This window comes from Kogia breviceps, chromosome 6, assembly GCF_026419965.1.
Source record: "Kogia breviceps isolate mKogBre1 chromosome 6, mKogBre1 haplotype 1, whole genome shotgun sequence".
Lineage (NCBI taxonomy): Eukaryota > Metazoa > Chordata > Mammalia > Artiodactyla > Physeteridae > Kogia > Kogia breviceps.
The window spans coordinates 1,119,445-1,135,373 of NC_081315.1; the positions used below are offsets into that span (position 1 = coordinate 1,119,445).

The window sequence follows — 15,929 nt, forward strand, 5'->3', positions numbered from 1 at the left end:
TTAATAACAAACATCCAAAAAGAGTTAGGAAAGACTTTTTAACCCATCAGAAACTCAGGGTGGGGTTTGAGTCTTGAGGGAGAAATGAAATGGAAAATGAAGCTTATAATCTTAGAGATTTGACCATTGGTTAGTTATTAATTTAAAGACTCGTGAAAAGGGGAATAAGACAATATTCCAGTTACCCATCTGTCAGAATATACAATTATAATAAAAACATAATTTTAGTTTGAGTTAGGAGATGGCTTTAGACATCCAGGACTATGTGAGTCTAACAGTCTGCAAATAAAGTCACAATGCTATTGAAATAACATATATATGTAAATTCAGAAACATGGAAGAACCGCTTCAAAGCTATTATTCTTAAATGCGTTTGGGAGAAAATAATTCAACCTAGCAAAACTATGGAGGACCAAAAAGGCTGGATTTTAATCCTAGCTTGACCATATTCTAGAAATATACTCTTGAACAAAATACACAACTTCTCAAAATCTCAGTTTCCTCATTCCTAACATGAAGGATAATATCTTTCTGATAGAGTAGTTATGAGTGTTGGATGTTATGTCTATAAAAAGTATAGTACATATAAGTATGTCAGTTCATTAATTTTCAGAGTAAAAGGTCATTGATTTGATCACAGCACTGTTTTGAAAAACTAGTTATTATCACAATTTCCAAGAAAAACAGTTTTCATGTGCCATGTCACACCAAAAAAAAAAAGACATGAAAGAAAACAAAACATAAACATCACTGAAAGTATATTTTAAATGGAAATGGAAACAGCCAACCACAGTACAAAAATAACATTCTTCTCATTACAAATACGCTCAGGAGTTTTACTTACCTAGCAAGAAAGACCTCAAAGAGATGGGACATGTGTAACAACCAAAACTCAGAAACGTGGGTAGATTTCTGAATGGGAATAGAAATAAAGAAAAAAGTTCTTTAGTCTACATAGATGAAGACTGAAGGAGATATAATAAAAATAAAGAGCATAGTAAAGATAAATGGGTTTTATTTCCTTGGATTTTCTTCAAAGAATTTATACAAATCTACTGGTGACTTAAAAGTTAAATTTATTCCAGTATCTCCTGTATTTTAGCTTGAAATACAACACAAATCTTTGAATAAATCTTATTTATTTCTCTATGAATTAAAGTCATTATAAAAAATTTCACACATAATGCTGCTCTGAAAGTCAAAGAATTTAGACATGTGTTGTGAGGCTACTTATAAAAATGTTAATCCTTTATTACACCAGAGTATCCTGACTACAGTATTTGATGCTGTCTTAGTTCCTCTTACCTCCCTTGAAAGTGGTGATGCATATGGATGTCAGAAATAAAAAACACCCAAACTCTGATTATGACCACATCATTAACCTAATCTGAATTGAAGAAGAGAAATTCTTTGTGGTAACTTAAAATGTTCTAAATCAGCTGTCTTCAAAGTTTGGTGTACATACACTTAGGTATATGTAAAGTCTTTTCAAGGAGTAGTCAGGCATGAACTTTCAGATTCTCAACTTCTATGGTTTATATTTTTAAAATTTTTTATTAAAGTATAGTTGATTTAAAATGATGTGTTAGTTTCAAGTGTACAGTAAAGAGATTCAGTTATACATATACATTCTTTTTCAGTTTATTTTACATTATAGTTTTTAATAAGATGTTGAATTTAGTTCCTTGTGCTATACAGGAGGACCTTGTTGTTTATCTATTTTATACGTAGTAGTGTGTATAAGTTAATCCCAAATTCTTAATTTATCCCTCCCCCCCTCCCCTTTGGTAGCCATAAGTTTGTTTTCTATGTCTATGAGGCTATTTCTGTTTTGTAAGTAAGTTCATTTGTATAATTTTTTAGATGCCACATATAAATGATATACAGTGTTTGTCATTTTCTGTCTGACTTACTTCACTTAGTATGATAATCTCTAGGTCCATCCATGTTGCTGCAAATGACATTATTTCAACCTTTTTTTATGGCTGAGCAATATTCCATTGTATATATGTATCACATCTTCTTTATCTTTTCCTCTGTCAATGGACATTTAGGTTGCTTCCATGTCTTAACTATTGTAAATGGTGTTGCAGTGAACATTGGGGTGTGTGTATCTTTTCAAATTATGGTTTTCTTTGGATATATGCCCAGGAGTGGGATTGCTGGATCATATGGTAGCTCTATTTTTAGTTTTCTATGGACCCTCCATGCTGTTCTCCATAGTGGCTGTATCAATTTACATTCCCACCACCAGTGTAGGAGGGTTCCCTTTTCTCCACACCCTCTCCAGCATTTGTTGTTTGTAGATTTTTTGATGATGGCCATTCTGACCAGTTTGAGCTGATACCTCATGGCATTTTGATTTGCATTTCTCTAATGATTAGTGATGTTGAGCATCTTTTCATGTGTCTGTTGATCATCTGTGTTTCTTCTTTGAGGATATATCCATTTAGGTCTTCTGCCCCTGTTTTTTTTTTTCTTTATTTTTTTTGGCGGTGGTGGGTACATGGGCCTCTCACTATTGTGGCCTCTCCCTTTGCGGAGCACAGGCTCAGCAGCCATGGCTCACAGGCCCAGCCGCTCCGCAGCATGTGGGATCTTCCCGGAGTGGGGCACGAACCCACGTCCCCTGCAGAGGCAGGCCGATTCTCAACCACTGCGCCACCAGGGAAGCCCTCTGCCCTGTTTTGATTGGGTTGTTTGTGTTTTTGTTATTGAGATGTATGAGCTGTTTGTATATTTTGGAAATTAAGCCCTTGTTGGTTGCATTGTTGGCAAATATTTTCTCCCAGCCCTTAGGCAGTCTTTTCATTTTGTTTAGGGTTTCCTTTCCTGAGCAAAAACTTATAAGTTTGACTAGGTCCCATTTGTTTATTTTTGCTTTTATTTGTATTGCGTTGGAAAACTGACCTAAGAAAACATTGCTCTGATTTATGTCAGAGAATGTTTTGCCTTTGTTCTCTTCTAGGAGTTTTATGGTGTCGTGTCTTAGATTAAGTTTTTAAGCCATTTGGAGTTTATGTTTGTGTATGCTGTGAGTGTGTGTTCTGACTCCATCCATTTACATGAGGCTGTCCAGCTTTCCCAACACCACTTGATGAAGATAATACCTTTTCTCCATTGTATATTCTCACCTCTTTTGTCAAAGATTAATTGACCATAAGTGCAAATTCCATGTTCTTAAACTCCCAAGTATACACTGTCTCAAACTGATCTCCCTGAGAATACCCTTTAGATTCAGGTTCAAGACCTCCTTTCCAATCACCCTCTCAAGATATCCTATGCCCATCTCAAAGTTATTACAGTCCATGATTCCGGGGTATAAAACTTTCAGGGAAGCCAAACCGGGCTATAAAAGTACTAATGTTGGTTTTGACAGATGATTGATAACAAATCTTTTCATAAGTCAGGTAGTTTACAATTCTTTGTTTTGAATAAAATGGAAGAAAGATGTGACTAGTAGCGATCTATTATCAAGATTATTTTTAACAATCTGTGTAATTTGGAATGATAACAAGGAAGGACTTCAAATAATTATGCCAAATTCTAATAATAAAGCTTCTATTTCTACCTGTTTTATCTATGTGACAAGTTTCTGAACATGTACATCTAAGCAAACAAAAAAGAATATGATTAGGATTGTGTTTGAACACTATCTAAATGTAGCAACTACTCAATTTTAGTACATTAATTTTTTAATTCCATCCTTTCAGAGATCTATTAAAAGAGATGTGACAATAAAGTTCTTACTGCTATATTTAATTATTATTTTTCAGCATTTTAGTATATATGTTGTTTTTATCAATGGCATATAATTATAAGTTTAAGGAAAATTCGATTTAGAAAAAAATTTTTGTCTGAGATTTACAACCCCAGGAAGTTTTAAAATATTGGATTTCAATTATACATACGTATGTGTAACTTTTCTTGTTTTGTTCTGTTTTTTTAACTTTTTATTTGATATTGGAGTGTAGCCAATTAACAGTGTTGTGATAGTTTCAGGTGCGCAGCGAAGCGACTCAGCCATACCGATACATGTATCCATTCTCCCCCAGACTTCCCTCCCATCCAGGCTGCCGCATTACATTGAGCAGAGTCCCCTGTGCTATGTGTATGTTTCCTTATTGAATAGAAGTGTGAAAGGATGATCAGTAGAAAGCATTCAAACAAAAGTGTACTTCATATATTTCTTAAAACAGATGACGGTACCTATCAAGTTACTATAGGGTTTAAAATCAGTAAGATATATTTCAAAAGATGAAGTAATTGATTTAACTTAGTTGTGATCATTTACAATATGTTGTGGACTTTTTAATTTTTGCAATATTTATATTTACGTTAAAACCTTTAAAATGGTCAGCTAAACATCTGAAGTTGTCCATAGTTCTACAAAAGTCCTTTAGGAGTAAAAGAATAAAAGTTTGAAGTGCAGGGCTCAAGTCTAAATCAGAGACCCAAAAGAGGCTTGATTGAGACAGTGCTGTGTCTAAAACCTCACAGTGGTCCCTACAAACAATAAGAAAAACTAGTGAGTCTTTTGGACAGGTTCTGTTATTTTTTCTTTCAGTTCAGTGACCATGTCTGGTCGCTGTTAACTCACCACACAAGATTTATGATTTTGAATGATTCACTGACAGTGACCATAATTTGATTTTAAAGACTTTCTCTTTGAAATGTACCTTGATCTTGATATAGCACTCCAGGTTGATCTCTACAGAAAAAACTGACACCAAAAGCTGCAATGCTTTGAGGGAAGGTTTATGTGATGATTAGATTTCAAAGCCACTAAGCCCGTGATAATGTTCTACATAGGAGTCCTAAACACGATTGTTTGTGAACACTTCCTCATTCCTCTAAGGTTTCCTCTTCCCCACTTTCTCCAGTACCATCGAAAATACGCCCTGATTTTCTTTGAATCAGAAGTTTTAGCACCTTGGAAGCCCTTCATTTGAAACAATTCCTCCAACTATGATGGGAAACACGGGGTAGAAACAATCGCTAAGAGCCCATGCTTAATAAAACACATCTCTTCTAGACATTTAAAAATCGATGTCTATAAAAGTCACATCACGTCTTCAATACATTTTTCCATACCACTTGACTATTTCTAGAGGGCAGTGAGAAGAATTATATTTTCCCTTTTTAAAGCATGACATTTATTACTTTGTACAAATTGAGTGTTTGAGACCCAGAAGACGACTGCAGATACACTTGAAAAAAAAAGTCAACTGCTTTTCTGATGCCTTTAACAAAAGCTGTTGGAATTCTTTACAATTAACATCTATACGACTAGAAAGAAATGTGTGCGTGTGCGTGCGCGCGCATGTGCGTGCATGTGCGTGTGTAAATGGGAGTTCCAGCTGCTCGTGGAGTGAAGGAATCTCCACGGCATCAGGAGATAGAATGATATTTCCTTCACCCTTCGGCCACGGTTGAGAGTCAACCAGCGCCACATGGTTGTTCTGGGTGTTAAAGTGTGTCTGCTTTGTAATCGTTGTCTGAGACCCAAACCCTTGTTTTATGGTGCTTAGATAATTGATTTCACCCAGCCTTCAGTCAGAGCTAGAAAACCCCAAATATTTTCCCATTAATCCTCAGAGTAGGGCACTGCTTATGGTGCTAAGGAGTTTCAAAATTCATGGATTCATGGGAAATCACAGCGTTTATAAAGAAATCCATTTTGGCTGGGAACGAGAGTAAAAGCCTCACACTGATGATTTCAAAATGTGACGAACCAGAGCTGCAGGGTGACTAGATAAACCAAGAATATTATTAAACTCATGAAACACGCAGGCTTATGCTGGTCCACCACGGGGCAGATTATTCCCCATAAATGTCATTGTTATCTTTTTAAAGAAGTGAATTTACAAAAAAATAGGGGTTCAGCGAAAACATACGAAGTCATCCACATGCTATAAAACATTAGGACAACTAACTCTTAGGATCAAAAACTCTCTAATGAAGAGCTCAAACACGAAAAGACATTCTGAATGCTTCGTCACCAAAAGAAGTTTAATGAAAATGTATTCCTTCGAGAAAAGCATTCAGGATGGTCTGTCTGCTGTTCTAACCAATGAAATCCAAATTTTATTCCCTGTTGGAATTAAAGGTAGATACATGTTTATTCATAAGGGAAGTACAAACTTACTTTCATTGTTTGCCATCCTGAAAGAATGTGAAGCACATTACAGACTAAAGCACAATATGAGATCAACCACTGAAGGATCAATATAACAAAGCTTCCTAAAGGAAATTTGGATAACTGCTCTGAGACACCTGAGTTGAGTAGATTACCAAACTCAGGCAATAAATTTGGCTGGAAGGCTTCTGACTGCAAAGTCAAAAGATGGGAGACATTTTGGTTTGCACTGTTTTCACATTTTAGCATCAGAAAGTGTAAATATTCATCTAAAGTCACTATTTCCCCTAGAATAAAAATTATGTGTGTATATTGTAGCTGGCCACATGGAGGCTGAGAAAATCGTATGTGTAGATACATGTAGCAAGTGTAAAAGTGGTGACTTATGTGTCAAGCTGTCGGATGCAAAAAGCTCTGGAGAATACAGGATGGACACTAGTTTAGTTCTAATCATTGGAAACCTGCATATTAATGTTTACAAAGAAATAAGAAGCACACCAATGTTACATCCTGTAGAACAAGGAATTTGATGCATCTTTAAGAGAGATTCCTATGCCGGTGAATTTAATGAAAAGTGGGCGGGGTTTGCTCTTTCTAACGATACCGCAGAAATTTTGACAAGCATGTGTTCATCTTAGTGTTTCTCCTAAGGCCATTCCACAAATATAAGGAAAACTGCCATGACAGATTTTGAGAAAAATACATATTTTAATCCTGTAATCTGTCTTAGCTCTGATCTGTTCAATTTTATGCGTAAAAATATGTGAGGTGATATGCTTTAGTACGTGCATGGCCAAGTTTACATATTTGTAAGGAAACAGAAAGGCCTTCACAACCCTATGAAAGTGGTTCCTCCCCAACCCCAGGGCAGCTCTCAGCAGAATGGATGGAGGTGATCTCGTGACCATTTACAGACACGGCTGAGGAGGGGGCCTGGTGGAAGTTATCCTCCTATGGATTCCAAACGATAAATCTCTGCCTCACTCTACACTGTGAATTATGTGCTTGATCCACTGCCTTGCTTTTTTTTTTTTTTGCGGTACGCGGGCCTCTCACTGCTGCGGCCTCTCCTGCTGCGGAGCGGATGCGCAGGCGCAGCGGCCACGGCTCACGGGCCCAGCCGCTCCGCGGCATGTGGGATCCTCCTGGACCGGGGCACGAACCCGCGTCCCCTGCATCGGCAGGCGGACTCGCAACCACTGCGCCACCAGGGAAGCCCCACTGCCTTGCTTTTCGACAATTCTTTAACTTAGTAAGAAAAAGATTACTATTTGCGTTTAAGTTAATGGAGTTTTTGCATGGGAAGATGTATGTCATGGAAGATAAGAAGAAATATGTGTTTATTTTTAGCAACACTTGGTGAGAAAAGGCAGAAGCCACATTACTCTGTTTAAAAAGCAGTTTCCCCGTGCAAAGAAACATATGTGGAAGCACATACAAGAGCAGTGTCGTTGATCCTCCTAAGGTGATGATTGATTGTGAGAAGGAGGCCCTTTCAGAGGGGCAGCTCTGTGGCGGGATCCAAGGGTACAGGTAGCTTGTCTGAATGCCCTTCCCATCGATACCTTTCTCAGGCCCCTGGCAGCCATCACCGCTCTATAACAATGGCTTCACCTACATAAGCCTTTAAAGGAAATGAGGGCACCTGAGGTTCCCAGAGAGCAAAATAGAAAAAGCAATCCTGGCCGGCAATACCGTATCTTTAAGCTTAAAACACAAGAAAACAAAATGGATAATGATAAAACTCCGTTGGTGTCTATTAAATCAGAAATTTCACTCTTTAAAAAAATTACAGAGATGCTTATTTTGCCTCAAATGATTGACAGAACCACAGAGCAATGTTGAATCGTTCATTCAAACAAGATTTTCTGAGTCCTTCCTTGCAGTGTTCTGGGCATCTCTGGAGACGTTTGGGGGAATAAAAGAAGGACACAGACAAACAGGCTATTTTTTAAGGAGGGAGAAAAACAATAAACATTATCTTAAACTGTGAGGAGTGCTCACAGGAAGGATAAAGCAGGAAAGGAGGATGCGAGGTGCCGGCTTGTGTGAAGGTTGCAATTTTCCTCCCCACTGGGGGTGCTGAGGGAGGAGGACCCCTGGGGAAGCCAGCTGTGGAGGCAAGAGTGAACCTGTCTGGCTTATTCTGAGACCATCATGGAGGCCAATGTCAACACGGATGGTGATTGACAGATGCGGGTTCTTTTATTTAATTTTTAGAGATATCACATTTTATTTAAAGAGTAGAAGAAACTCCATTTTATATTTTAGCAATTGCCGCTAAGGTGGCAACAAATTAAGTGAAAGGAAATAATATGAGAAGCAGCCCCTTCACTGGAAAACAGGAACAGAGGTCACTATTCTATCTCGTGTTTTTCCCTTAGACCTCAACAGCCTCCGTGGAAGAGCTGAAGGGAAACTGGCGTATTTCAATTTTTAGAGTGATGTTTACTTTCTAAAATGGACCATGTCTACAAACTTGGAAACCCTATTTAATGAAAGAAGAAAATATGGAATTGAGGAAGGTTGCAAACGTGAAGACATACTTGACTCCAATAAAGTCCTGGAGGCCAGCCTTGGCAGCGGGGGTTATTTCATAAGCAAAATGTCAAGGAACCTTCCGTAAGGGAGCACACAATCCAAAGAGCCTTTCCTCATCAATGGACAAGTTGTGCTAGCCCCACAATATTGGTCATCAGTGGATTTTTTTTTTTTTTTTTTGCGGTACGCGGGCCTCTCACTGTTGTGGCCTCTCCCATTGCGGAGCACAGGCTCCGGACGCGCAGGCGCAGCGGCCACGGCTCACGGGCCCAGCCGCTCTGCGGCATGTGGGATCTTCCCGGACCGGGGCACGAACCCGTGTCCCCTGCATCGGCAGGCGGATTCTCAACCACTGCGCCACCAGGGAAGCCCCATCAGTGTATTTTAACAAAGAGACTTTTACTCCTTTTACTCCTCCACACCACCACCCACAAAAAGCAGACAACCTCCTAAGCCTATTCCTGATAAATACATAGGTTATTTTTAAAAGGTCATGTGAAAAGAAGAAAAATAAGTAAATTTAACAAGAAGTAATGCATTAAACTACATGATAAAAAGAGAGGGGAGTAAACGCTGGAGAGGGTGTGGAGAAAAGGGAGCCCTCCTGCACTGTTGGTGGGAATGTAAATTGGTGCAGCCACTATGGAGAACAGTATGGAGGTTCCTTAAAAAACGAAAAATAGAATTACCATATGATCCAGCAATCCCACTACTGGGCATATACCTGGAGAAAACCATAATTCAAAGGGACACATGCACCCCAATGTTCATTGCAGCACTATTGACAATAGCCAAGATGTGGAAGCAACCTAAATGTCCATCGAGAGATGAATGGATGAAGAAGATGTGGTACATAGATACAATGGAATATTACTCAGCCATAAAGAAGAATGAAATAATGCCATTTGCAGCAACATGGACAGACCTAGAGATTGTCATAGTGAGTAAAGTTAAGTCAGACAGAGAAAGACAAATATATGATATCACTCATATGTGCAATCTAAAATATGACACAAATGAACTTATTTACAAAGCAGAAATAGACTCACAAACATAGAAAACAAACTTATGGTTAACAATGGGGAAAGTTGGAGGAGGGATAAATTAGGACTTTGAGATTAACACATACTCACTACTACATATAAAACAGATAACCAACAAGGGTCTACTGTATAGCACAGGGAACTGTACTCAATATTTTGTAATAACCTATAAGGGAAAAGAATCTGAAAAAAATATATATGTATATGTTTATATATATATATATATATATAAAAAACTGAATCACTTTGCTGTATACCTGAAACAAACACAACATTGTAAATCAATTAAATAAAATTTCAATAAAAATTTTAAAATGAAAATTAATTATTTTTTAAAAAGAGAGGAATAAGAAAATGCATATGGACAAAGAAGTCACTAGCTCACCATTATTGGATGGAATGACCACAAATAGGCACTTTTTCATGATAAAATTAGAGTTCTGAGCCATAAAACCCCCAAAATAGGAAGAGCTGCAAAATGTAAAATTGAGGGACCCCAAGATTCTTCTCATTTTTTTAACTGAAGTATTATTTAAGATACAGGATCTAAACTTTCTTTCTTTATAAAGCTAATTTTCTCTCCCTGTTCATGCAGCAACATGCATTTGTAGTAGCATAATCCTGAGGTTAGCAATCAATGTACAGTGATCTCTGTTCTAAACTAAAAGACTGTTTTGCCAGATGTTAAGCAGCTCTGATAGGTTATTTTTAATTCAAACATGAACATCTCATTTTGCACCTCATTTAAGAGGCCCTAAAAGAATAAAAATATCCTATCTCCAAATATAAACACATTTTAATTGCAGTTCTTATAGAAACACCAGGTCCCATGCTCAGCAAGTACCTGCAGACCCAATGCTTTCAAAATAAGCTTGCAGTCTCCAGAATTGTTCAGAAAAGAAAAACTGGATTATTAAAATTACATTACAGGTGTTTCATTATTGCACACTATATTCAATAACAAGAAAATGCAAGCTCCAAATAAATTCTGCTCAGAACCACCAAATCATAAATATCATTTTCATCATTTTGCTCTCAGACAACTCAAAATCTGCTACTACTTGATTCATTTCAAAGACTTTCCAAGTGTTTTTTTTTCTTTCTAAACTGCTGTTTAAGTAGTTCAAAAATATTTTCTCTGAACTGAGACTAACATTTCAGAAGTCACATCAGCACAAAAAGATTTGTTTTCATTCCATCTAATTATGTTGAATGTGGTTTGTAACTAATTTTGGTTCCGTTGGAGATGTGTATACCAAAGACCGGTGACTTGAAATAAACAGTAGGTATATTGGGGCTGTTTGTAGATCATCACGAATGGTATTCTAGACACACAATCAAATTCTATACCCCCCTCACTGGTGCTCTTTCAACTCCATAGTTTCCAGTGTGAGTTCTGAGATGCCCTTAGGTCTGGGGTTTTCCCATACTCATAAACTAGTAAATTAGCCCAGTTTTGTGGATACTGGCAGGGAACACACATTCCCCTGAGGTAGAGACAAGAAGGCAGCAGAGCCAGCAACCTGGGATTTTAGTTTAGGGGATTCCCCTCTATGCCCCCAGCACATCCCAGTTGGTCACTAGGCCCACGGTGGGTCTGCATCGATCGCAGAAGACAAACACAGCCTGGGAAATTCAACATGAAGAGCCTGGTTTTTGTCCCCAAGGGATGACAACCCAGAAAAGGGACCTGGTGGAGGGTGGGTGGGGCCTTGCACATGGCACAAAACACTTACCACATGCGGGGTAGGGGGCTTAGTTCCTCTCCCACCCGCACTGGGTGAATATTTACTAAAAAGATGTCCTGATTGAGGAGGATTTGTATTCATCCCAAAAAACTATTTATATTCTCATTCCCTCACCCTCTTTCTCTCTTTCTCTCTCTCACACACTCACACACACACACACCCCACACCACACACCTTTTACAATGACTTAAACTGAAACCCAAACCTTAAATAATAACCCACCCCCACCACTGTCTCCCAAGCCAACCAAATTACTTCCGTGATACAGTAAAGGTGGCTTTCTGTGCTTGTATAGAGCTTTGCTTATAAATAAAATGCTACATGTATTAGGTACTTTTGCAATGTTGTCAGCTGTAAGACTGAATTGAGAGACAGCAGAAGCAAGAAGAACTACAATCTTGAAGCCTGTGGACCGAAAACCACATTCACAGAAAGACAGACAAAATGAAAAGGCAGAGGACTAGGTACCAGATGAAGGAACAAGATAAAACCCCAGTAAAACAATTAAATGAAGTGGAGATAGGCAAACTTCCAGAAAAACAATTCAGAATAATGATAATGAAGATAATCCAGGACCTCGGAAAAAGAATGGAGGCAAAGATCGAGGAGATGCAAGAAATGTTTAGCAAAGACCTAGAAGAATTAAAGAACAAACACCTAGAAGAATTAAAGAACAAACAAAGAGAGATGAACAATACAATAACTGAAATGAAAAATACAGTAGAAGAAATCAATAGCAGAATAACTGACAGAAGAACGGATAAGTGACCTGGAAGACAGAATGGTGGAATTCACTGCCATGGAACAGAGTAAAGAAAAAAGAATGAAAAGAAATGAAGACAGCCTGAGAGACCTCTGGGACAACATTAAATACACCAACATTCACATTATAGGGGTCCCAGAAAGAGAAGAGAGAGAGAAAGGACCCAAGAAAATATTTGAAGAGATTATAGTCGAAAACTTCTCTAACATGGAAAAGGAAATAGCCACCCAGGTCCAGGAACTGCAGAGAGTCCCAGGCAGGATAAACCAAAGGAGAAACATGCTGAGACACATAGTAATCAAACTGACAAAAATTTAAAACAAAGAAACATTATTGAAAGCAACAAGGGAAAAATGACAAATAACATACAAGGGAACTCCTATAAAGTTAACAGCTGATTTACTAGCAGAAACTCTACGAGCCAGAAGGGAGTGCACGATATATTTAAAGTGAGGAAAGGGAAGAACCTACAACCAAGATTACTACTGTACCCGACAAGGATCTCATTCAGATTCGACGGAGAAATCAAAAGCTTTACAGACAAGCAAAAGCTAAGAGAATTCAGCACCACCAAACCAGCTCTACAACAAATGCTAAATGAAATTCTCTAAGTGGGGAACACAAGAGAAGAAAAGAACCTATAAAAACAAACAAAACAATTAACAAATGGTAATAGGAACATACATATTGATAATTACCTTAAATGTGAATGGATTAAATGCTCCAACGAAAAAACAGAGGCTTGCTGAATGAATACAAAAACAAGACCCATATATATGCTGTCTACAAGAGACCCACTTCAGACCTAGGGACACATACAGACTGAAAGTGAGGAGATGGAAAAAGATATTCCATGCAAATGGAAATCAAAAGAAAGTTGGAGTAGCAATACTCATTTCAGATAAAATAGACTAAAATAAAGAGTGTTACAAGAGAGAAGGAAGGACACTACATAATCATCAAGGGATTAATCCAAGAAGAAGATATAACATTTATAAATATATATGCACCCAACATTGGAGCATCTCAACACATAAGGCAAATGCTAACAGCTATAAAAGAGGAAATTGACAGTAACACAATAAGAGTGGGGGACTTTAACACCTCACTTACACCAATGGACAGATCATCCAGACAGAAAATTAATAAGGAAACACAAGCTTTAAATGACAGAATAGACCACATAGATTTAATTGATATTTATAGGACATTCCTTTCAAAAACAGCAGATTACACTTTCTTCTCAAGTGCACACAGAACATTCTCCAGGAGAGATCACATCTTGGGTCACATATCAAGCCTCAGTAGATTTAAGAAAATTGCAATCATATCAGTTATCTTTTCCAGCCACAACACTATGAGATTAGAAATCAATTACAGGGAAAGAAAAATAAAAAAACACAAACACATAGAGGCTAAACAATATGTTACTAAATAACCAAGAGATCACTAAAGAAATCAAAGAGGAAATGAAAAAATACCAAGAGACAAATGACAATGAAAACACGATCCAAAACCTATTGGATGCAGCAAAAGCATACCTAAGAGGAAAGTTTATAGCAATACAATCCTACCTCAAGAAACAAGAAGAATGTCAAATAAACAATGTAACCTTACACATAAAAGAACTAGAGAAAGAAGAACAAACTAAACCCAAAGTTAGTAGAAGGAAAGAAATCATAAAGATCAGAGAAGAAATAAATGAAATAGATAAAAAAGATCAATTAAACTAAAAGCTGGTCCTTTAAGAAGATAAACAAAATTGATAAAGCTTTAGCCAACCTCACCAAGAAAAAGAGGGAGAGGACACAAAGCAATAAAATTAGACATGAAAAAGGAGAAGTTACAATGGACACCACAGAAATACAAAGCATCCTAAGAGACTATTACAGGCAACTCTATGCCAATAAAATGGTCAACCTGGAAGAAATGGACAAATTGTTAGAAAGGTATAACCTTCCAAGACTGAACTAGGAAGAAACAGAAAATATGAACAGACCAATCACAAGCACTGAAATTGAAAGTGTGATTAAACATCTTCCAACAAACAAAAGTCCAGGACCAGATGGTTTCACAGGTGAATTCTAACAAACATTTAGAGAAGCACTAACACCCATCCTTCTCAAACTCTTCCAAAAAATTACAGAGGAAGGCACACTCCCAAACTCATTCTATGAGGCCACCATCACCCTGATACCAAAACCAAACAAAGATACTACAAAAAAGAAAATTACTGACCAATATCACTGGTGAATATAGATACAAAAATCCTCAACAAAATACTAGCAAACAGAATCTGACAACACATTAAAAGGATCATACACTGAGATCAAGTGAGATTTATTCCAGGGATACAAGGATTCTTCAATATACGCAAAACAATCAACGTGATACACCATATTAACAAACTGAAGAAGAAAACCATATGATCATCTCAATAGATGCAGAAAAAGCTTCTGACAAAATTCAACACCCATTCATGATAAAAAAACTCTCCAGAAAGTGGGCACAAAGGGAACCTACCTCAACATAATAAATGCCATATATGACAAACCCACAGCCATCATCGTTCTCAATGGTGAAAAACTGAAACCATTTCATCTAAGATCCGGAACAAGACAAGGATGTCCACTCTCACCACTATTATTCAACATGGTTTTGGAAGTCCTAGCCATGGCAATCGGAGAAGAAAAAGAAATAAAAAGGAATACAAACTAGAAAAGAAGTAAAACTGTCACTGTTTGCAGATGACATGATACTCTACCTAGAAAATCCTAAAGATGCCAACAGAAAACTACTAGAGCTAATCAATGAATTTGGGAAAGATGCAGGATACAAACTTAATGCACAGAAATCTCTTGCATTCCTATACAGTAACAATGAAAGACCAGAAAGAGAAATTAAGGAAACAATCCCATTCACCATTGCAACAAAAAGAATAAAATACCTATGAATAAACCTACCTAAGGGGGTAAAAGACCTGTTTGCAGAAAACTATGAGACACTGATGAAAGAAATGAAAGATGATACAAACAGATGGAGAGATATGCCATGTTCCTGGATTGGAAGAATCAATATTGTGAAAATGACTCTACTACCCAAAGCAATCTACAGATTCAATGCAATCGCTATCAAACTACCAATGGCATTTTTCACAAAATTAGAACAAACAATTTTACAATTTGCATGGAAACACAAAAGGTCATGAATAGCCAAAGCAATCTTGAGAAAGAAAAACAGAGCTGGAAGAATCAGGTTCCCTGACTTCAAACTATAATACAAAGCTAGTGTCATCAAGACAGTATGCTACTGGTGCAAAAACAGAAATATGGAACAGGATAGAGAACCCAGACATAAACCCATGCACATACAGTCACCTTATCTTTGACAAAGGAGGCAACAAGCATATACAATGGAGAAAAGACAGTCTCTTCAATAAGTGGTGCTGGGAAAACTGGGCAGCTACATGTAAAAGAATGAAATTAGAACACTCCCTAACACCATACACAAAAATAAACTCAAAATGGATTAAAGACCTAAATGTAAGGCCAGCCACTATAAAACTCTTAGAGGAAAACATAGGAAGAACACTCTTTGACATAAATCACAGCAAGATCTTTTATAACCCACCTCCTACAGTAGTGGAAATAAAAACCAAAATAAACAATTAGGACCTAGTGAAACTTAAAAGCTTT

General features: G+C 37.4%; 1 protein-coding gene across 3 annotated transcripts in view; it reads right to left on the reverse strand.

The window, feature by feature from the left end:
• PDGFC (platelet derived growth factor C) overlaps window positions 1-15,929 on the reverse strand; it is a 374,883-nt gene that overhangs the window by 60,736 nt on the left and 298,218 nt on the right. For all 3 annotated transcript variants that reach the window (XM_067035424.1, XM_067035423.1, XM_067035422.1), the window contains exon 6: window positions 845-912. In XM_067035424.1, the coding sequence (XP_066891525.1) occupies window positions 845-912 (68 nt within the window). The remainder of the gene's footprint in view (window positions 1-844; window positions 913-15,929) is intronic.